This window comes from Dermochelys coriacea, chromosome 6, assembly GCF_009764565.3.
Source record: "Dermochelys coriacea isolate rDerCor1 chromosome 6, rDerCor1.pri.v4, whole genome shotgun sequence".
NCBI lineage: Eukaryota > Metazoa > Chordata > Testudines > Dermochelyidae > Dermochelys > Dermochelys coriacea.
The window spans coordinates 79092065-79116958 of NC_050073.1; the positions used below are offsets into that span (position 1 = coordinate 79092065).

The 24894-nt window shown below is 39.7% G+C and overlaps 1 protein-coding gene across 1 annotated transcript in view; it reads left to right on the forward strand.

Annotated features, from left to right (window-relative positions):
* NUBPL (nucleotide binding protein like) overlaps window positions 1-24894 on the forward strand; it is a 156165-nt gene that overhangs the window by 26221 nt on the left and 105050 nt on the right. Inside the window, 3 exon segments of the mRNA XM_043517008.1 lie at window positions 352-442; window positions 19030-19069; window positions 19174-19264. Coding sequence (XP_043372943.1) covers window positions 352-442; window positions 19030-19069; window positions 19174-19264 — 222 coding nt within the window.

Below are 24894 nucleotides of genomic sequence, written 5' to 3' on the forward strand. Positions count from 1 at the left end.
AGACTGTGACACTATTGTGTATCTATGTGTGTACAGAGGAGGAATTTCATGGTGTGGTTTTCCATAAATAATCTACATCAAACTCCATGAATAAGGAATATTTCATTGTGTGAGTGATTATTGAGAAAGTAGTTCTTGCAATTGAATCCACTGGCTCAAATCCCAGAGGGACAATGTTGTTGTACTTGATGCATAATACTTCAAACGAAACTTAGAAAGGGAGAGAACAGCATTAAATTAAGGATGAAATAAAGATCATACATTTATTTCTGAAATCAGCTTTGAAACTTTGCTCAACTGATTTTTCTTGAAGCAGAAAAGAGTGACCTTTCCAATTTTTTGGTCCTACAGACAAAAGCAGTTGGTTTGCTTGATGCAGATGTATATGGCCCTTCAATTCCAAAAATGATGAATTTGAAAGGAAATCCAGAATTATCACCAAGTAAGTGTAAATTTACATAACTTTTTTGTTAACTATCTCATGGAGTTTCTGAAGAAAATGGATTTCTTCAAGTTATGAGAGTTATTTTAACAAGTCTTATTTGCTTTAATATTTTTTTCTATGTTGTTGGTCAAGCCTCATTCAGTACTTCCTAAAAATCTGCCGTATTTTAAGTATGAGGTTGAATGGCCACTAATATAAGAATAAAGACTTGGTGTATCCAGTTTTGTTTTCTATGATCATTGTTTCAGTTTTTCCAAATGAACTTGTTTTCAAAACTAACACTTTGAAATGTATCTGGGGAAGAGGAGAAGGGTGATTATGATGGTTAAAGATGTTGGATATAATGTATTTGCCTGTCCTTTCCCTTAAAGCTTTGGGGCCAGATTGTCTAGTCTACCACAGTGATTTTTGGCAGGAGACTTGTGCTGGAGAGTTTCCCCTGTGTAGGGAAACCTCCATTAGTGTAAAAATGGGAGAGGAAGTTTTTTGCTGACTCTCCCATTAGAAGAGAGAAGGGATGCATTGGGAGAAGGAAGGGTGAGGGAGAATGGAAGGGGAAGAAAGGGATGGGGAGAGAAGGGGGCTTGGAGGGGCCAAGGCTATGCTGTGTCTAATGTAGACTAGGGTCAGGCACCTGAGAATCAGAGTCACAATCATTTCCTTAAAGAAAAGGAGTACTTGTCGCACCTTAGAGATTAACAAATTTATTTGAGCATAAGCTTTCGTGAGCTACAGCTCACTTCATCGGATGCATTTTTTTCCACCAAATGCATGATTTACTTGCTGCTTCACATCCTTCAAACTAATTGACCCAAAAACTCAATTAACATTCTGGACGAGTGAACTGCAAAATTTCATTTTTAAAAATCCATCGCTTTCGCTAGTTGGCAGAGAGCAGAAGTGACTGAAATTGCCAAAATGGCATTTTGGGTTTATTTTTTGCTATGATCGTGATAGTCATAATACCTATAAATCACTTTTTAAAAAAAGAAAAGGAGGGGGAAAAAAAAGGGGGAGGTATAGAATTTATTATGAGGATACTGACAGATCTTTTACTCCAGTGGAACTATTAATTGCTTCTATAGTACTTCAGAACTTTATTGCTATTTAGTGATGCCCAAAACTATTTATTTGTATATAAAGCAATACATTCTAAAGAGTAGCAAAAGACTGCAGCTACTTCTAAAAAATTGAAGGGTGACTTATTGGTCCCTTCAGGCCTTGGAATCTATGACATCTACTCTGACTTGCTATATAAAACAGACGATAGAACGTCCCCCAAATAATTCCTAGAGAGAGTGAGTGTGTGTGTGTGTGTGTGTGTGTGTGTGTGTGTGTATAATACAAAATTTAAAAACATATCCAAAATTGATTGAAAAAGTGTCAGTGATGGAGAATCCACCACAACCTTTGCGAAGTTGTTCCAATGATTAATTACTCACAGTTTAAAATTTTACACCTTATTTCTGGTCTGAATTTGACTAACTTAAACTTCCAGCTGTTGGATTGTGTTGTACCTTTTTTCTGCTAGATCGAAGAGCCCATTATTAAATATTTGTTTCCCCATGTAGATAGCTATAGACCAGGGATGCCCAAACTTATTGACCCTCTGAGCCGCATATGACAATCTTGAAAAGTCCGAGAACTGGGGCGCGCCTGCCAGGGCTTGGGGCTTCAGCCCCCCTACTTCTGGAGCCCTGAGACACCCGTTCCCCGCTGGGCAGAAACTAGAGGCAATACATGGGGTGGGGGGGCATGTGCCCCCCCAGATTTTTGACAGGGCTTCCTGGCCCTGATTGGTTACATAGTGCAGCAGGGCCCCCTCTGCGGCAGCTGCTGGAGCCAGCAAGCTGGGACCTGCGGCCATGGGGAGAGGCAAACAGTTAAGAGCTGCAGGGAGAGCCACTGCTTTTGCTGCTGCCTTTCTCTGTGGAGCTAAAGCTTTGGTCCCTCCCTGCAGGTCCCAGCTGTTTGCCACTGTCTCTGCACATGGAGTAACACCTAGGAGCTGCAGGGAGAGGCCGTTGGGGGGGGGGGGGGGAGAGCGTGACTCAAGCTGTTACGGGGTGTGTGAACCTTTAAATTGTGCCCCCCCCCCACTCAGCAGATATCAGTTGTCTCTGGCAGAAGCCCCCGCAGAGTTGAAGCCTTGAGCTTCTTTCCCCCCAGACTGGTAAGTGGAGAATGGCCCGGGGGAGGGGATAAGAGGAGCTCCGTGAGCCCCACTTCAACTGTAAAATAGCCACGCGCAGCTTGTGAGCTGTGGTTTGGCCACCTTTGTTGTATAGACTGTAAACAAGTTACCCCTTAGCCGTGACCCACATGCATAGAAGATACTGGTTGGAAGTAGACCACAGGAGGTCATCTAGTCCAACCCTCTACTCAAAGCAAAGCCAACCCCAATTAAATCATATAATAATCACTTCTCTTGATCTTCTGGCAGTGCTCCTATTAATGCAGCCCAATATGCCGTTAGCCTTCTTTGAAAAAATGGCACACTGACTCTCATCCAACTTCTTGTCCACTGTAATCCCCAGATCTTTTTCTGCAGAACTGCCACTTAGCCAGTCGGTCCCCAGCCTGTAGCAGTGCCTGGGATTATTCCGTCCCAAGTGCAGGATTCTGGTGCAGCTCTAGCCTAGCCCATTGACATGCTAAAAATATCCTCCTATTTGTCTAGGTCGCTCTGGACTCCAGCGTATCTACCTCTCTCCACAGCTTAGCGTCATCTGCAAACTTACTCAGAATGCAATCCATCCCGTCGTCCAGATCATTAATAAAGATGTTGAACAAAACCAGCCCCAGGATCAACTCTTTGGGCGTTCCGCTTGATGCTGGCTGCCAACTCGACATGGAGCCGTTGATCACTACCCATTGAGCCTGACGGTCTAGCCAGCTTTCTATCTACCATATAGTCCATTCATCCATTCCACACTACTTTAACTTGCTGGCAACAATACTGTGAGAGACAATATCAAAAGCTTTCCTAAAGTCAAGGTATATCATGTCCACCACTTTCCCCATATCTGCCAAACCAGTTATCTACTCATAGAAGGCAATCAGGTTGGTCAGGTATGACTTGCCCTTGGTGAATCTATGTTGACTGTTCCTGATCACCTTCCTTTCTTCCAAGTGCTTCAAAATGGATTCCTTGAGGACCTGCTCCATGATTTTTGCAGGGACTGAGATGAGGCTGTAGTTCCGCGGATTCTCTTTCGTCCCTTTTTTAAAGATGGGCACTATATTTGCCTTTTTCCGATTGTCCGGCACCTCCCCTGATCGCCACAAGTTTTCAAAGATAATGGTCAATGGCTCTGCAATCACATCAGCCAATTACCTGAGCATCCTTGGACGCATTAGATCTGGCTGCATGGAGTTGTGCATGTCCAGCTTTTCTAAATAGTCCTTAACCTGTTCTTTCACCACTGCGGGCTGCTCCCCTCCTCCCCATACTGCGCTGCCCAGTGCAGCAGTCTGGAAGCTGACCTTGTCTGTGAAGACTGAGGCAAAAAAAAAAGCATGCTCTTGCTTTTGGCTGGCTCAGTTTTTCACAAGGGTCACCAATAAAGGAAGACTACTGAAAATCTGGTGCGTGTCAAAAATCATCAGCCTCCCCAAACTTGGTAAAGACCTAAACAAGGCATCAGCCACAATTAGTGTCACTACAAATTTGTGCTGTGAAAATTCCACATTGTACAGTTTTTTAGTCTCTTTCCGTGAATTTGCATTTATTTCCTTAATGTGAGATTACACTTTAAAAGAAACTGTTAACCCCTCTGGCTGCCAAGAAAATTAACTTACAATAGACTGAAAACCTTATTGATGTGAACTGACATAAACAGAGGTCTGCAGATGGGCTGAAATAATGGGCCAGGTTGAAGCTGCACCAGTTTACACCAGGAGAGAATTTTACCTGAAAGCTCTAAAGAGATGTGTGCTGACACAGTAATATGTTAATTCTGAAACTTAATGACTACAGTTCATTTTTGCTGCTGTTATTAATAGTATTACTACTGATTGGTTTAACACACAAATCCATTTAGTGTGACTGTAGCTTGATAATAGTGTGTTTAGATTTATTGGCCAGGACATAATAGAACAAGAATCAGAATACACCTTTTTAAAAGATCTAAATCAGAAATCACATTGGGAAAGTATCACTACTTTTTATTTCCTAATCTCCATTCCCAACCCAAACTCTGCCTAGTGACAAAACCAAAAATGAGGTTGCTCATAGTAGATTGTCCCAGTCTGTTTAATTTGAATCATCCTTTTTTTTTTATATTTTAATCAGAAATGACATACTAAACAATTTTGACATTTAATTGTCTTCATTAGGTTTCAGAATAAATACTTCCTTAAATGGGGGAAGTTCACAACTGTCTCAGTCATTGTGAACTGATGGAAGTGGCCCACCTTGATTATCACTACCAAAGGTTTTTTCCCTCCCCGCTCTCCTGCTGCTAATAGCTCACCTTACCTGATCAATCTCGTTACAGTGTGTATGGTAATACCCATTGTTTCATGTTGTCTATGTATATAAATCTCCTCACTGTATTTTCCACTGAAAGCATCCGATGAAGTGAGCTGTAGCTCACGAAAGCTTGTGCTCTAATAAATTTGTTAGTCTTTAAGGTGCCACAAGTACTCCTTTTCTTTTTGCGAATACAGAATAACACGGCTGCTTCTCTGAAACCTGTCTTGAAATTGTTGTTACAAGCTATCTGCAGACTTCGGTAGATATTCCTTCTGTTTCATATTGAAGGCTGTTTTTGAAATTATTATACTTAATTTTGTTTAACCGACGTTTTGATTTTTACAAGATACAACCTTTAGGAATAAGTAGACTGGAGTTCTTTCAAGCTGACCTAATTTCACCTCCATTACAAATAACAATCTTCAGTCAAAGGTTTGATATTTTTAGCTCTCAAAATAAGGCTCTGGGAAAGAGAGAGAGAGATCTAGGAGGGGGGGGTGGGCTGGCCTCTGAGCAAATGAGATGAATATCCTTGTTGCTTTCTTCAAACAACCATAGTTACAAATTTCTTAGCCTGAAATGGCTATTCTAATTCTTAAGTGAAGATAGATTTTTACATTGATTGCAAAATGTTTACTTGCTTGTTCAATTTTTTAAACTTGTTTTACTCTGATACTGTTTAATGCAGGATAATAGTTGAGTGTTAACCTTTTAAATTGCTGGCATTTCTTTTAGATAAATCTGCATGCTCAACAGTTTAACATTTTTATGCAAGTGCACATTTTTCATATCTGATTTTTCTAGATATTGTAGTACATTGTGTGAAACTTAAGTTCTGATTATTTTTAGATGCATAGCATTTTAGGTGAAGTACTGTGTACTGTATTTTTCTGATAGGAACATTGTGGTGGTTAAAGGGATATGATCAACTTGAAAAATCACACTGGTATCTGAACATTTTGTACTCAGTTGACGTTAGGAGTGACCTTTAAGATTACTGAAAGAGAAAGATTGGGGGAAGTTATTTTTCTCTGTTAGTTTAGTATGTGAATTTGGCAGCACTTCATGTATAGAAAAGGAGAACTTGTGGCACCTTAGACTAACAAATTTATTTGAGCATAAGCTTTCGTGAGCTACAGCTCAACTGTACCATTATGCTCAAATAAATTTGTTAGTCTTTAAGGTGCCACAAGTATTCCTCTTCTTTTTATGTATAGAGGCATTCCTTTGCTGCATTACTGTCATGCACTATTCTTGTGGGACTGCAACTTCTTGGACTACCTTAGAATTTACAAAGGGAAGTATGTCAGGCAGTGGCAGTAGAAAAGCTAAAACTGAAAGAGGTAACAGGTAAATGTGTGCAGGCAGAGATAGTGGGGATTGAAGGTGGATGAGGTTGAACTTCTTGGTCAGTTTAGTACTCAAACTCTTCTAAAAACATCTCTGGAGCAAAAAAATTAGCATTCAATTAAAATAGGATATTTAAAAAATTCAGGATATTTTATTAAAAGGGTGCTACCAGAAATTTAATTTTTTTTTAATTAATCAATGTAAAAAATCTATTTGGCAGTGTCCCTTTAAATAATACATCAAATTCTATAGCTAGTTGCAAGATTAGCCTTTGCTGCAATGCTCTGTCTGTGCTTGGTTGAGACTCAGCTTCACAGTTCCCACCTCCTACTGCTGATTTGGAAGCTCTCATTCTTGATGCTGCTGACTAAATGAAGTAGAAGGCTGAAAAGCTTAATGAAATTATTGTAGCATAATTGAGAAGCAATCAGTATTATCCAGCACCTTTTGAGATTTAAAGCAGGGTTTTTCCTTCAGTTAGTACAAGAGACTAAAATGTAATATTTTCAGATTTGTAACTAAATCAGGTTTGTAACTAAATCTTGGACAGTATATAAGGTGATTGGGTTTTGATATCAAAGCAAGATAAACTGTTGGCAGATGGTTAAAATTAATTTGCAATTTTGTGCTTTTATTAATACTTTGCATGTTTTCAACAGCTTCTGACTGAATATCTTGATCTTTGCATACATGAATGCGTTAGTTTGGCTCTACTCTGAAAAGAGACACTGTAAAAATAGCAACATGTTAATCAATAAGTCTGTTCTTTTTGTGTTTACTTTTGTAACAAAAATAAGTGGGTGGTGGTGGTTTTTTTTTTTTTTTAAACTACTTCTGTTAACCAGGGCTGTATTAAAGCATAGGTACTATATGCCTACCCATTTGACCCTAGCTCCTGAAGTCACAAGATGTCAGAATCTCATCTGTAATTTAAAAAAAAATGCAAAAAGTAAACTTATTTCTAGCCCTTGTGGTTGTGAAGATACCCTCTGATCGTGTTTTCAAGTTTAACTGTCATCGTGAATTTTTCCTGACTTGCGGATTGCCTGAAATCCTAGATCTGAAAGGGGTGGACGTGTCTATTAATCTTAGTGAGTCGTTAAGTATAGAAACCCCAAATGTGCAGGTCCCCACTAACACCATCCTGGCATAGAACTGTGTGTTACTATCCTGTCATGGATGCCCCCCAGCAGAATCCTTTGCTTAGGCCCCACCCAACTAAGTGTTTACTCCTCCGGGACACTCAGCCTGCTTGAAGACAAGGAGCAGGGGTCCAGAGAAAGGGAGCCCCTAGTCTGCCCAGAAGATGGCTCTTGCGCAGGTGGCTCCTGCCACTGCCACTCCCAGCAGGGACAGGATCCATGATGCCAACCCATAGCCTAAGGATGGGATTATTGGGAGTGAGGGGCATGTAAGGTATACTAGGGCCCTGGATTGCCTTAATCTAGTCTTGGTTTTAGCTGTATAGTGACAGCAGTTATGAGAGATGAACCTGCATTTTGTTCCTTCTTGTGTATCAGCAGGAGACTAAAATGGTACACAGAAGGGAAAAGAGACTTTTTACACTTTCTCAAAATACTAGAACAAGGTGCCATTCAACCAAATCTGAATAGGAACAGATTTACAGTTGACTCAGTTAAATATAATTAGCTTGTGGAACTCATTACCACAATATCCATGGAGTCCAAGAGCACAGAAAAATTAACAAGTTATACTCATTATCCATCTTAATGTCTAATATTAAATTACACTGGATAGGAATTAAACAAGAATATAAACCATTAATCACTAACTCCGGGGGGGATGGGGGTTAGGCACATTAGTCCCCATCTCTTAAAGGGATCTAACACCCTCTTCAGCAGCATCTGGAATTTGCCACTATCATCAAAAACAGAAGCTTGGGCTTGATGAACAACTAGTTTGAGCCAGTATGTCAGTACCTAGAATTACTTTGTAAATTGCACTTATAGGGCTGTCAAGGCTGATTTCCCCACTCTGGCACGTTGAGTGCAGAAGGTGAGGGCCCACAAAGATTCTAAAAATTAATAATGGCCACTCCAGGCTGGTATTAAACTACGAAGCTTACAGCTTCACTCTGACCTTGGATGGGTAGATGCTGCCACCACCTAAATGCTAAACCCCTTGGAACCCAGGAAAGCTCACTTGGGAATTCCTTCTTGTGCGGTACTGTCAAGCCCTTTCACACACCTCCCCCCTCCGGAGAAGAGCTGAGAAGGAAAACAAAGGAAATTAGCTGTTGCCCCCAGCTAATTAAACAACATATGCACTGTTCTTAAAGGTAAATTTTATTAAAAACAAAAAGTAAGAAAATACATCGAACTTTAGGCTTTTGCCTAGATTTAAAAAACTCACTTACAGAAATTAAACATCAAGAATAACCCTCTTGCAGTCCAGCTTAAAGGTTACAAGCAAAACAAAGGAGCACAGAGGAGTTCACAAGCCAGTAAGAAATAAACAGAAATAAACCTAATTGCATCTTCCTAGACATTCCCTAATTTACTTACATATCTGGGGTTTCAGATAAGCAATCTTTTTAGGTATGATCTGATGGTTTTTCATACCTGGCTTAAAGCTGCTCACAGAATAACTGCTGCCCTGTTCCCCTTTTCCCCAGAGAACCACAACACACAAAGGGAAGTCCGTCCCTCTCCCCCCCCCCCCCCATTTTAAAAAGTTCTAGCCCTGCAATTGGCTCTTTTGGTCAGGTACCCACTCCTTTCCTTTTACCCATGGGCTTGTTAACCTTTACAGGTAAAGCAAGTGGTGAACAACTACCAAGAGGGATTCTATAGCTAACTGGCTGGCTGGCTGCCCACAAAAAGGAGCTATTCCCCATCTCATTTATCATAAGGAGCAATAAGTTACATCTGTACAACCTCACCGAAAACAATTAGGTTGCACAAGGGCAAATTGGAGAATAATTTAGTTTGCATAACTTTTCTTATGCATCATCCACCATAATAAAGGAAGAAACCAGATTAGTTCTGAGCTTTCAGGTAGAGTTTTTAAGAATGGCAGTCATAAATGTGTTTGCATGTGTACTTGTGTTTCTGTTTGCAAGCTGAACATATTTGATCTAGAATAAATTGACAGGCAATAAATATGGAAACCCAGAATGCCATTTTTAAAGTCACTTTTCTCAGTAGAATAGAGATATTAAAACATCATAGACAACTTTAAAATCTAGCCAATTAAAAAATTTTAAAGTAGTTTTAAATACTACGTTTTCCTGAATCTTTCTGCTAATTTTTGTCATCTTACAATCACACTTTCCTATTTTTAACATGATTTTCTTGCCCTTGTTCTTTTATGAAACCGTCCCACATACAGTAAAATTTACCGATTCCAGGAGAAACGGTGAAATTTAAGAGATCTCAAGTGTTATTGAGTACATAAACAAATAGGAAAATTGAGAAAATATGTGTGTTCTTTAATGCTTGTAGGTGTTAAAAGTAACAATAAAGAAGTAAAAATGACACCTGTCTAAAATTTTTTTTTAGGTTGATGGTGTTTTCTAAGCCTCACAGCATCCTTGTGAAGCATGTAGTAGGTCCATTTTACAACTGGAGAATCTGAGCTACAAAGACTGACTGGCTTAAAGTGGCACAAAAAGAACTAAGGCATTCAATAAATCTAAAAAAATAATTTTTGTTAGATTTGGAAATATAACTCAGTTTACCTACCTTCATTTTCATACCATGCAGAGTGATCTGCTGCTGAGAAGGTGGGATGCCGCATCTTGAATCAAGTGGAAGTTTTTTTAGAGTTGTCAGCTTCGTTCCTCTTAGATACAATGAATTCAATAATCAATCATAGCGGTCACTAATTTGTGGTTCACTGTAGCCAAATCAGTTTAATGGAACGCTCTGTCTTCTGACCAGCTACAGGTAGAAAAAGGCTTTGGATCCACAAAGACCTCAAGCCTATTTTGTGAATCGTTTTGATGATTGGAGGGAAGGCATCTTTGATGGAAGGTACTGGCGTCGGAGAACTCGCCCATCTTGTGCTTTTTAGTACAAAACCTTACATTTCAACTACTTTGAAATGTAGTTGACTAATACACGATCAAAATCAGCATATTTTTCCTACTTATGCCAGACTTGCCTTTGAATCATAATCTTACAACACGCAGCTGTGTTTTTGCTTTTATTTTTAACTCTTTAAAATTGAATTGATGCATTCTGAATTAATTGCTTTTTATACCCAGAAAATGAATGTTTTTGGAATTGATTGAAAAAAAGAGCTGTGTGTTAAAGTGGAAGGGCTGTGGAGGGATTGTAAAGTTCTTTTTAAGCTTTTCTTTGTTTTTGGTGATTTCAGTTGATGATTGGTGAGTGTTTTATAATGGGGTGGGGAATCATAAAATGTCAAAAATGAGCCTAATTATTTCAGAAAATTAACATTTCATAACTTCTTTAGACTTCACTTGGGGATTATATACTACTTTACCATTAGGAAGCTAAAGTTGAGCAACGCCACATATATAGTCATACTCAAATGGTTGAAGAAACATAAGAAGCCCCTGTAAGGCGCATTCTTCTTTTGAAGAGGAGCAGCAAATTTGAAGAAAAAAAAAAAAAAAAGCTTCATAATTTTCATTGGCTTTAGCAATGACATTGCACAATATGGCTGAGAATTGCTATTTAAAGCAGGATTTAAAATGAGAAATATTTGTGTTTGTAGAGAGCTAACAGTTTCATAGTTATGAAAAAGAATGTTTATGTTCCCTAAAAAATGGCATTGTATGAGTTCTTTCCTATTCATTGAGCTTCGTGAGTAATAGATTTCAGAGTAGCCGCCATATTAGTCTATATCCACAAAAAGAAAGAGTACTTGTGGCACCTTAGAGACTAACAAATTTATTTGAGCCTAAGCTTTCGTGAGCTACAGCTCACTTCATTGGATGCATTCAGTGGAAAATAGAGTGAGGAGATTTATATATAGAGAACATGAAACAGTGGGTGTTACCATACACACTGTAACTTAGAGTGTTCGCTTAAGGTGAGCTATTCCCGGCAGGGGTAGTGATGATCAAGGTGGGCCATTTCCAGCAGTTGACAAGAACGTCTGAGGAATGGTGGGGGGATAGTTTTACTTTGTGTAATGACCCATCCGCTCCCAGTCTCTATTCAAGCCTAAGTTAATTGTATCCAGTTTGCAAATTGATTCCAATTCAGCAGTCTCTCATTGGAGTCTTTCTCAATTTCCCCATGTTTATCCCCTCCCACCCCCCCACTGTTCCTCAGACTTTCTTGTCAACTGCTGGAAATGGCCCACCTTGATTATCACTACAAAAGGTTTCTCCCCTCCCCCCCCTCCCCCCCCCCCCGCTCCCCTGCTGGTAATAGCTCACCTTAAGTGATCACTCTGGGCTTTATTGCAAGGATAGGTTCCTGGGTTAGTGGTTTTTTTTGTGTGGTTGCTGGAGAGTATTTGCTTCAGGCTGGGGGGCTGTCTCCTAAGATCTGAGAGTGTGGCATTGTTTTTCAGGATAGGTTGTAGATCTTTGCTGATGCGCTGGAGAGATTTTAGTTGGGGGCTGAAGGTGATGGCTAGTGGCGTTCTGTTATTTTCTTGGTTGGGCCTGTCCTGTAGTAGGTGACTTCAGGGTACTCTTCTGGCTCTGTCAATCTTTTTTTCCTCTTCAGCAGGTGGGTATTGTAGATTTAAGAATGCTTGATAGAGATCTTGTAGGTGTTTGTGTCTGTGTGAGGGATTGGAGCAAATGCGGTTGTATCTTTAGAGCTTGGCTGTAGACAATGGATTGTGTGCTATGTCCTGGATGGAAGCTGGAGACATGTAGGTAAGTATAACCTTAGGTTTTTGGTATAGGGTCAGTAGGTTTTTGGTATAGGGTCGTGTTTATGTGACCATCGCTTATTAGCACAGTAGTGTCCAGGAAATGGATCGCTTGTGTAGATTGGTCTAGGCCTAGGTTGATGAGTAATAGAGATTCTGTGGGACAAATTCTGCTCTCAGTGCCACTGTGCCACTTTATTGCTCTCCTTGGCAATGCACAAGCGTAACTGGGTCTGTAAATGGAACTTGGGAAAACAATTCTGTTGGTGATGAAGCAGTGTGCTGCTCTTAGCTATGTTGTCTGTGCAGGGCTAATAGGAGTATGGAGTGAAAACTTATTTTAGTCACTGAAGTGCACCGATATGACTAAATACAAGGAGAAGATCTGTTGAATAGTGAGGTCCCTATTTCTACAGTCACTTCTGAGAGAACTGCACTTTGAGAACGTTATCGTTGGATAACGCTATTTTACGTTTGTTTGTTTTGTTTTCATTATGTTAGAGTATATACAAGGGTATCTTGATGGTTAAATAACACTATTAATGCAGGATATAATGGCAGTGTTTAGGTTCCTTTTGCAGTCCTAGTCCAAGCCAGACTGTTAGTGAGAGAACTGAAAATACCAATTACAGTACCTTTTTGAGGTAGTACTACATATACACTGATAATATAGTGTGAAATCAAACCTGAAGTCTCAATTAGTCTAACTTCCCATAGACTATTTTGGCCTTCTGGCATAAGCAACTAAAGCAATGGTTGGATTTTTAAAATTTGTAACTGGATGATTAACCTCTCTTTGGGTGCAGCACCCATCACCTCTGCAGTTGATTGGTGCCTCTTGTGCCATGCCCTGGAACACTTGTTGCAGCCCACCTTGCCACTTTTCCTCTTGCCCTTCTCTTTTTGTGTGTGTTCTTATGTTTTCCTTTGTTTATGATTTTGCTTTCTATTATTTGCTCCATATCTTCTGTTCTCCTCTCACTTTCAGTTCTGTTCTGTTCAGTCACTATATATTGTATCTTTTCCCTACTAGCCAGCATGACTGCGTGCATGTTGCCATAGAGACTAGTGGGCCACATTCAGAGAGCCGCACTCTCTAGCATCAAGTAGAATGTGCAGGTAATAGGCCAGAAAGACAGGTGCACTTCCCCTGAAGATTTTGGCACTGCCCTTCAGATTGGGAATCGCTGGCCTTGGGGTATTCCTTTTTTCTCACAAAGTATAAAAGCCAAGGAGACGAGCACTATTGTGGCTTGAAACTGGGCCTTGCAGGTACTTCTTGGGGTAGAGCCTTGAACAGATATCGTGTTGAAGCCTGTCATATTTCCCCTTTTATTCTTTTTCCCTTTTAATGGCTTTACAAAACTCTATTCTTTTCTGTCTCCTCTCCCTCTTGTCAAAACTCTTTTCTTTTAGTTTGTCCCAAGATGTCAAATCTCCCTTTAACTTCCACAGCCTCATGTCTGTTTTCTTCAGTCCTTTTGTAGTTCTTTCTTTCTTTCTTTCTGTTTTAGTTTCATATAGTTTGGAGCCTTCAGATCCTTGACTTGGCCCAAAATCCTCTGTGGTAAACCATGACAGACTGTCTGTCAGTCTTGGAACATAACTGGAAATTTCTTTTGGATCCAGGAAAGCAGCCATTATGTTTTTCTCATTCTTTCAGACAGATAACATCTGAGAATTGCTGTTTACTGTGATTAATATACAGTGTTGCAGAAATTGGAATCCTAATTAAATTGGTGGGGGAAGAATTTACAGTCACTGCAGTACCAAATCACACATTGTAAAAATCATGTGATGCAAAATTAGTCAAGATTTTACAAATGGAGAAGGCTTAAAATCTGCCCCAAATTGCATGTACAGATAGTACATTAACTAAATGGATGACTCGTATAGTCAGTATTGCTTTTATGTTACAGAATACAGCATATATGCTGCAATATGTCATTCACTACTTCACTGGCATTGTGTCAATGACATGGTTTGTCTTGTAGCAAGAGTCTTTTGTGTTTTGGATGATGAGATGTCATGGAGATGTGAGGAGGTGGGAAATTATGACCTATATTATGATAAACTCTCACCTAATGAAGAGCTCTACAGAAAGCTTTTGTTCACAGTGCAGTGGATTCCTAAGCTTCAGTATAAACTTTGAACAAATACTAGCCTGCTATAATTTTTCTTAAATGCATGTAGAGAGGTTACTGCATGATTTTTATTTAAATAAAATGTTGTGGTAGAGGAAATAGTACTTTTAGTCATGAATACACTGTTAAATCTATAGTTACTACAGGATCTCATGTATAAACTAGCTAGTTCTAAGCATTAAAAATATTGTTTAGAGACTTGAGGGAAAAGACGTTGAGAAATGTAACCATTGGTGCTGCATTTCTTACAGTAGTTTATTTTTACTTTATACCCAGATTTTTTCTCCACACCAAAGGAAAATATTAAATAACTTTAGTAAAGCAACAAAACGGACCCACATTTCTCAAATGTTTGTTTATAATCACCCTGTTTTGAAGTACTTTGTTATGAGTGAAAGGATGAGGGAAGAAGAACGGCTCAAGTCTACTTCACCACAGACTTCCTGTGTGATCTTGGATAAGTCGCATAGTCTCTGTGTGTGTGCTCGGTTCCCTATCTATAACATGGGGATAATAGTGCTACCCTATTTCACAAGGGCCTTGTGAAGATAAATATATTAAAGATTGTGAAATGCTCAAATACTACAGTAATGAGGGCCACATAAATTCATGCGATAGAGCACAAGAGGTAAAGGCACATCGAAGTACGGCTCTGATACCACCATGGGACCTGAGTAGGCAGACCCGTATGCCTGCATGGAATGCCTTTTGAAGCCAGGGGAGCAAGGTGATTATGGACTTGATTTCAAGACCAGGGCTTGCTTATTGTTCAAATGGATTTGGAAAAAACTTGTCAGTTGGTATAGCCAATAGAAAATTACCATAACTTTTTGGTATCTAGACCTATTTATAGGAAAACCAGTCCTTCTTTCTTGTGTTTGCTGTATCAGCTAAGGTGCTTTTATCAGGTGCTCTCTTGGAACTAGCTAAACAGATTGTGAGTTCCTTATTCTCACTGGAAGGCTGTTACTTGCACAAGTACTCATTGTCAACAGGAGTATTCATGTATGTAATCACACAGTGAGTTAAAACTACTCCACATGACGTTAGTCAAGGTATTCTCTATCTTCTGAACAATGAGACCAGCCATGTTTAATGAGCTAAATCATTGGTAGGTCAATAAAATACCTACTGTACATGGTGAGTATTTTTGTAGTCACACAGGTGTGTGTGGCACAGGTGGAGCTGGTAGATCCACCTCTAGTCAAGATTGTCTAACACTTTCCATTATAAGACCTTGTTTTCACTTGCCTGTAGCATTGCCAAACTTTAAGTGTTTAGGCTGAAATTTTTCACGCAAGGTGTCTGCTTCAGGCTGAATTTTTTGGGAAAGTTTCAACTAAAATGACAGGTATTTTTAAAAACAAGGTTATGTTTACAGTTTATGGTTTAGCAGTATCCAAAAATGAGGATGCATTGTTTTGCCCATATTAACAATGGTAAGTGGTTTTTTTTTTTTTTTTTTTTTTTTTGTGTTTTACACACTGAAAAGCCTTAACACCTCATTCTTTGGAGCAGTGACTTGAAATTCAGTATAGGGGGTTTTGCTTTTTGTTGCTCCCATGAAAATCTGCCCAACTTTGGCCAAGTTGTAAACCTCTGAAAAATCTCAATTTGCATATGCTCAGAATGAATGAATGAACATGGTGCATGCTGAAGCTGATCAGGACTTCAGTAATTGCTCCTCTTGGAAGCTGGAGGGCTGCTGTGATTCCAGGCACCAGCACTGAGAGCGGGGAGAGTTGTGCTCTCCATTCTTCCCCTGCTGGTGCTCAGACAGCATAGATAAGGAGCAAGGCACCTGACTCAAATGCAAAGGGGGTAAGGAGCTAAAGGGGGAGGAGAGGTGAACACTTGGGCACAGGGACATGGGCTGGGGATGAGCTGTTGTCTGTAGGACCTTGCCTCGTTTGTTGTAGAAGTTGGAAAGTGTATAGTGAATGAGATAGGGAATTGCAGAAAGAGAGAGGATGATTTTGTGATTAAGGCAATTGGATGCTGCCCTGGAAAACTGGATTCTACCCAGGCCGTTATCACAGAGTTCGTATGTGATGTTGGGCAAGTCAATTACATCAGAATTTTCACAAGTGGCAACTAACTGAGTGTTCCTTATTTTAAGTGTGCCCACTTGAGATGCCTGGAGCCAAACTTAGCATAAGTGCTAACAACTGCAGCTGAAGTTGTCTGGAGGGGGTTTTGTTTTTAAACATGTAACGTTATTAAAAATGCTAATTGTGCTCAAAACTACTCTTGGCATGTCAACTTGGGAGCTCCAGATTAGTGGACATTTCTAACAATTTTGGCCTTAATCTTTGTCTCGGCTGCCTGTCAGTAAAATAGGTATAATAAGACCACTTCATCTCACAGATGTTGTGAACATAAATTTATTAATGTTTTGTGAAGCACTCACAAGCTACAATGATGAAAGTCCTAGAAAAGCCCATGGAGAGATTAATAATTTTGTATTCCTTGCAGGGCTTGGACAGTATGTTAAATAAGCTCTGGGGCCACACATTGAATGATGAGGATAAAAAGAAATAATTACTCATTTATTGAGCATGGTCCATCCTGTGCACTGAATGATGAAGCATCCTGTGGAACAAATAGTATGTGATCATGTAATTAAAGTCTCTATCATAATGCATGCACACAAAGGGACCAAATCTAGATTGCATAGGCAACCTTAATTCTAGTATTCCTGACTTCTGAGTGTTTGACTTTGCAAACTTTCTAATATTTTTAGTGTAGTCACACATACAACACGTGATTATCCCTGTAAAAGATATTGTTGGTGTTTTAAGTTGAAATGCAAAGGCTGGGAAGATTAACATTGTGAAATAGTCTTTTCAAGATAGTAGTAGCAGGGATTGCCATCAGGAGCATATATATATGCTTTCCAGTCATTTGTTTAAATATTTTTCCACAAAATCAAACTCCTGTGATGGCAAAAGTCTATCCATCTTGGCTACATGCTACGCTTTCTCAAAAGAGATTTGCTAGGTGTGATGGTTCTCAGGGTACCCAGGATTATGCGTCATTTTGTTAACCCCCTGCCTCTAGTGAGAGTTAGCCTTGCACATATTGGTTGGGTGTTAGCTTTCTAACTCCACCAGCCTGTTAGCCACTCAGGCACTCTTCTCTGGGCAATGACAGCCCTGTCTTTGCCTTACAGGTTAACAAGAGATGCATCCTTGTACCTGAATCACCTTTGAAGCATTCCCCTGACGCTAATATTCACAAAAATCCCAGATTTTCTGCTCCCAAAGAAGCAGTGTACCCCAGTTTTACCTTAAACCACTGCTCCTGTATAACACACAGCACTTGTAATAAAACAAGAGAGAGTTTATTTAAGAAAGAATAGAGTGGTAGAAACTATTACAATATAAAATAAAATCATAAAATGGGAACTAGGGCCTACATTTATTAATAATTTTAATAAAGTAGGTTTTCATTCCCAAAGTTTAATCTGTTGCAGAACTGTCTGGCTTCACCTGAAGCAGGATCCAAACTTTCATTAAAAAACACCCCTTTTCCACAAAGTGTTTCCTCTCCTCACTCTGTATTACACTGAAACAGTCTTTTGTGTGTCTTCATAGACAGAGATCCTGTATGTAGTAATGTTCCTCTTTACTTCCAAGAAGTTTTGATTGTTTGCAGTTGTCTCTGATGGTTTACCAGGGCTAGTTTTGGGATGGAGCAAGGCTAGACACTAGAGACTTGCTTTACATACCCGACTAACCAGGGAGGAGCGATGACTCCTTCCTGCTCCAATTGGCCATCACATATTATTCCACGGTGACTAACTTTTACGTCCAAGTCTGTAAAGCATAGTTTCAATGTAGTTACGTTGTTCCATAAATATTACTTGTATGCACATACCAGAATGATTGAGTCTTCACAAGTTATGAGCTTTCTGTAGATACCTTACATGTTACCCTTGTGGATAAATACTCTGTAAGATATGTTTGGTGTTGTCATCTGAGATGAGTTGATTGCAAAGAACATGGAGGAATCTTTGGCCAGGGGCCTCTGGGTCACACCAGGGTGTTGCATTCATCAGCTATATTCATACCTTAACTATTCATTATAAGATAGACCTGCTGTCCTCACCGTATACAGCTTGTGATTAACAAGTCCTATGGGTTTTGGTAGAAGGCTAACAGGAAATACATAAGGTATAAATGATTGATCACGTGGTATCCTGGGCAAACCACTTGAGAAAGCTCGATCTCTCTTTTTGCATAGGATGTCGCAGAAGGCATGGTTGAGTTGGTATTGATGCCCTCTAATAGAGATATATCTGAAGCATGAGTTAGTAGAGATTGAAGGCAGATCTACACTTAAAAAGTGCTTCTGTAGTTCTTTAGTGAAGATGCTACCAAGCTGTTGGGAGAGTTAATCCATGTCCGTGAGAGGTGGTAGCTATGTCAATGGGACAAGCTCTCCAGTCAATATAGCGCTGTCTACGCCTGGGGTTAGGTAGGTATAACTGTTGCTCATAAGTGTGAATTTTTCACACCTTTGAGCGATGCCGTTATACGGATGAAAGTTTTTGTAGTGTAAACCTGGCCTCAAGTTTCTAAGAAAGGGATGGGATCGAGAACTCACCATCATGCATATTGCTACTTTGAAAATGTGGCTAGATAAAGAGAATACTGGAGGAGCTGACGCAGCTCCTGCTGATTTGGGGTGAAAAACTACCTCAGTAAGACTAGATGAGGAAGTATGTATTTATGAATCTAAAGTAATTGCTTAGTTTTTTAAAACATCAAATAATTTTGTTTCTATTTTAGAAAACTTAATGAGACCCCTTAAGAACTATGGCATTGCATGGTGAGCATATGTTTTATTTTAAATCAAGCTACTTTACAGATTTATTTCAGATAATTTTGTTTTGTATCCTGTTTGAAAGATAAATTTTTGCTTTATTGTTTCAGTATGTCAATGGGTTTCTTGGTAGAAGAGAGTGCACCAATTGTGTGGAGAGGACTCATGGTAATGTCAGCTATAGAGAAATTGTTGAGACAGGTAAGGTGTTAACTAAAATGTTTTTTTGCTTGATAGAAAAAAGCACCTCCTATTGAAGGCTGAACTCAAAGCTGAACAATTTGTTGAAAGAAATGCCCTTTGTGTGCAATGTTTGAATGTGTGTTGCACATTCAAATGTGTCAAATGTGTGTTTTCCATGACTTAGTGTTTTGCACTGGCTTTTAGGTAGAGCAAAAGGGAAAATACGCTTTATAGTAATTTATTATCTTCTTAATATCAGTCACTTCAGGGGAAATTTCCAAGACTCAAATGGCACTTAACTCCCATTGAAACTTGGTGGGAGTTGTACTTAACTGTTAGAAAATCTATTCCTTTATGTCCAGTTGAAAGTTGCAGGATTAATACACCAACCACAAGGAATGTGCATAAATAAAATAAGCATATCACTAGTGTGGAAAGGGACACTTGTGAACAATAGTCCAGGGTAGGAGCAGAGTTCAGAATGACCCTGCTTCAGTCAGATACTTAAACATATGCCTAACTTTAAGCTTGTGAGTAGTCCTAATGATGTCGGTGTTTTCAGTGTCACTGCTCATAATTTTCTTGAATGGATGTTCAGAGCTGCAACTTTATTTCTGTTAAGAATTAAAATCTCTGGGTATTCCCTTCATTTTGGTTCCTATACATTCATTTTATTTATTGACAAATTTAAAAACGGGTATCTTCCTCTTAACTATGGTGGGCTTTCAACCCTATTGAGGGTTGGAGAATTGAACCTAAGCATTAGGAAAGAAGAAATGTAAAACTTGTTGCATTTCAGTATGCTCCTCAGACAAGGCTGTGGTAGGGGCCACGCATGCTTAAAGTATTCAGCTCCAACGTTTATAACTTTTTATACTTTTCGTGGGTTTTATACTATTTTTTAAAATGGTGGTGTTTTCAGATTTGACTAAATCAGATGTAGATATTTGAATATGAATACAAGGAACCATGCATGTCTTTAGGACCTACTTTCTTCACATGTTTGTTTGTTCACCTACCACCCAGATAGGATACTCATGTGTATATATATGAAAATCATTAGACATTTATCATTAGTTAATGTATTCATTTTCTGGTTTTGGCATTCAGAAGAGGGGTGGCTTTTTTGTTTGTTGGCAGACCTATTTTCCCTTCTCAATATGAATGGAACTGTGATGTACTAATGAACTAAAAAATGCATTAAGGCTACATGTTTAGGCTTTTGCATAGTGGCCCACATTGCTCACTGTTGACATCTATTTCAGGGATTTAAAAAATACAGCTAATAGACTGCAAGAGTTCTGCTTGACCTAAGCAAGTTCCTCCAAATCACTTCATTCTCAGCCTGTTCCCATCCTAGTGCTGTTGATTTCCCCTGTTTCTGGTACAGGCTTCACAATAGGTCTTTGTGGTTAACATCCCACCAATCAGATAAGCCATAATTTAGGGGGAGGATATTTTTCTGCATTAATCATGTGCCAATGGCTGCGACAGGCAACTCCATCTCCCTGGCATGCTGTGTTGGTTAAGATCACAAAAGCGACAGAACCTAAAACATCAGAGATGTTGCTGAAATCGGCACCTGCTGTATTCACAAACCAGTCTCTGGGAGACCAAGAATTTTTGGCAGACAGACCATTGCTGCTATTTCAATCATTGGTATCACCAAATGGGAAGCAGATGCCAGTTTCCTTTTCCAGGGTGCTGATAATGGCATATAATGAGTTGGTGGTTTTCTAGCAACTAAAGAAGCAGTTGCACTTCAGCAGATCCTTCAGTAGGAATGAGACATAGTTTCTTGACTATGGGGGCATTACTGATTTTCCTGAAAATGGAATTTCGCTTTTGAATGAGGCAGGTTTAAAATGCTAGTGTTTTTTTTTATTTTTTGGCAAGAATTTTTGTGTGTGCGCGTGTGTGGACTAGGTTCCATTAATCCTCCATAAAAAGAAATTGTTGACTTCCTCTCCAGGAAGAAAGAAACTCGTAGATCACAGGAAGCATCAGTAGATTTTAGTAAATTACTAATAAATTAACCACCTTGACACATGCTATTTTAATACATTTAAGAGGTTATGAAATTTCCTACTCACATGTTTACCAGTCAGTCTTGAGATCGGTTTAACTGTAGGGCTGATAGAGCTGTGGTCGGGGCACCTAAATTACAGGGAAACCAGACGTTCCATATTATTATTAAATATGGTAGTGTTCCATTATACATTGTAAATTTTATATAGTGATGTTTAGGGGTTCTTAAATCTCTCCCTCTAGGACTTGAATTCTCTTAATGTCACCGGTCAGTTCCAGCCATTAACTGTTGTTCAACAGGATTATTTTTTAGTCCTGAGGTTTGATCCTTTGTAGGAGATCAAAATTCTTCTAGTTGTTTATATTCACACTTAATCTCTTAGTAGTTTTAAAGCAGATCCTCAAGAAATAGCTCTTTCTCCCCCTTCAGCTACAGATAAACAATCCAAATTACTCTCTTAATCAAGGTTTATAATATAATATATTGAGTTTAAGGAGCTCCCAGACATTCAGACAAGGAGATAAAATATTAAGTAAAGTTTCTGAGATAATTAAGTCAGCCAGCTCTGAGACTGCTAATGTAGTTTATGGCATCAAATAGAAAAAGGTCATAGGTTTTCCCATTAAAAATAGGTAATACTGTTTAATGTTCTTTATCAGTGTCAGAGTACAAAACCTACTTATGCAGTCCGGTGTAAGCTTTGCACCATTAAGTACATTTAACAAGCTCCTATTTCTTTTTTTTTATATACAAATAAACTTGGTCTGCAGCATCTGTTCAGTGCATCAGAAATTCCAGTGAGGCATCAAAAGGTTTAGGGTGCAAATTAATTATGTGATGATAAAGCTGGACAACAGTATTGATGGTACTTAACCACCTTTTGTGTGTCTCTCCCATTTTTTTGGAACCTCTATGGTTCACAGATATACAATTCTTTTTTTTTTGTAAAATAAATTGTGTTACTAATACTTAGCACTTACTGTGTATAGCATCTTACACTCTCACATTCCAAAATTCTTTGCAAACATCAAGCCTCACAATAACCCTTTGAGGTAGGGAAACTAATGTTAAACCCATTTTAAATAAGGGACACAAAGATAGGTTGTCCAAGGATCTCATACATAGTAAGTAACAGAACCAAGAACAATGTGATCTGTGTTATAACCTGACCCACTATCCCTCTGTAATGTCACCTGTATGTTGCAAGTGGAACTAATTCCTTGTGCTTCCAAGCCAACTGGGTCTGGGCAGTTTCTAGTCACTATTTTGAGCTCTGTGTCTGTAAGGCACACTCCCAGGTGCAGACCTATTCTTTGAGCCTGTTCTTGACACCTGGGACTCCACAGTTCAGCCACCCCAGAGCCTGACTTCAAAAGGTCCACCCCTAAAGTTGTTTAAACACTCTCCTTCATGGGCCTCAGAGAGCTCTTACTCTGGAATGAGGGCATATTGGGAGAGCTGGACCCACCACCACTCCAGTTCTTTATCAACTGCCTGCAGCTTGAGACAGAGCATTATGGTATCCTCTAGCTAGCCTGTGGCTTGCTACACCTCTAGCTAAAATTTCTATATTTTCTTAGAATTTTTTCTTTCTTTACTTTTGATTTAGCACAATTTCTGCTTTTGAAAAGGAGAGTTTCTGCCTTTTTTTTTTCTTTTTTTTTAAAAGCTCAATTCAGATATTTGAATCGTTGCCTCAAGTACAGGTTATGCCCATGATCCTAAGCTTCAAAATCTGCCAGACCTGCCCGTAGATCTTTCCCCTGCAGTGGTGGACATTCACTTCACTTCCCAAAGAGTTTTCCATCCCCTCCAAATGTAAGATCAGCTCAGGTTTTAAGAACAAATCTAAGCAATTCAGGTAGGACAGGCTCAGACTTCTGTTAATGGAGTACTTGCTGAGACTCATGGGATCCGAGTCAGGCCTCTGTACATCAGATCCTTGGAGAGCTCCAATTATCTCTACTGCTACGATAAGCAAAGAAGAGAAGGCCCCTTCCCCAGAATGAAATAAGGGAAAGGAAAAGTCACTCCCTTGATCTGGGTCTCAGGAGACCTCGCTTCATTACGGGTGCTGCTGAGGCGCCTGTCCTCTCCAGTACTGAGACCACAGTACTGGCTAAGAAGACCATGCCACTTACTGAGCAATCATCTGGTAAACTATCTAAAGCGATACCTACATTGGCACCAGATTCTGTGTCTGCAAGAACTCCAGAGCTAGGCCTAAATCATTGTTGTAGCCTGCAGCAATCACACATGAAGGACTGAGCAGTTGTACTTGAGTACTGTCTCTGGTACCACTAGATATTCTGACTCCCAGTGTTTCCTACCCAGAGTCCCTGGTACTCTCCAGTCTTTTAAGCCATGTGCCCTTTCAGCTCCTGGAAGAGCCTGAGTCACTGTTACTGAGGGGGTACCAATAGACACTCCCCACTGCTACTCCCTCATCTGCTGGAGCCTACTTACCCTCCGCTACCAATTTGAATGATGTCTTGCTGTCTGGTACTGTCATGGCCTCCAGTCCCTAATAAATGCTTTGAGGGTTCATAGACACATTTCTGGACAGTATGAACTCGACACCATCCAATAGCTTCTTATCAACAGCTTCTGGTACCTATACAATTACAGGATCCCTTTTGGCTCCCACTACTGACTCTTCCGCTGGTACCAATACCATTTTCCTTCCCCCTCCTGACACAGTAAATGAGTCCTCCTCAGAATCAGATGCGTCTAAACAGGGTTCCCCTTTTCAGTCTCCTTCACTCAGGGTACATTCTGATGATTAAACATTTAGCAGGGGATACCCTTAACTCTGGCAAGGACAATATTGGGGTCCTGCCCCTTTCTCTTACACCCCACCAAAGTAAGCTGCTTGAACCCCCGGGCCACTTATGTTGACCAATTCTACAGGGTGCCATCTCATAAGAGGGCAAGTCAAGAGTCACAACTGCCGTCCTCTAGTCTTTCTACATAGCAAACATTATAGGGGTGAAAGAGCTGCCTGAGGAAAGGAGCCTTCCCACAGATCTTTCAATAGGCCACACAATCCCAGGGGTGGGCTGCTCTATTGACTCCAGCTGGTAGGCCACGCTATCCCGGGGGAAGGGCCGCTTATTGACTCTGGGCATTGGGCTCCAATGCCCTGGGAGGATGCACCGCTTTGACACTGGCCACTAGGCTGTACTACCACACTTGATAGTCCCTCATGAACGAGGGACCTAACTGGCTGCTTTTCAGTTTTTTCCCTTCTCGCCGTATGTGACCTGTACCCAACTCTGCAACAGTGCTTTATAAAAATATTGAGAAATAACCATATGTCAACATAACTGAAATGTAATAGCTATAATAGCAATGGTTTCTTATTGTAGGGGAAAAATTAAAGCAAAGCAAACTCCAGTATAGTTAGCAACAGAGCTTTGCATATCAAATTACTAGTCATGTTGACATTCTGCTGTTATAACATTATTTCAAGTCTGTTTTTAAAAAAATAGCAGTCATTGTTTTGTTGAGGAGATCAAAATATTGCCGTTACAATGCATTCCATTAACATAACAGTAGTCATGCAATATTTTTGGTTAGTCATAACTTACCATAGTAATTATAGATTCTAGTTACTAAA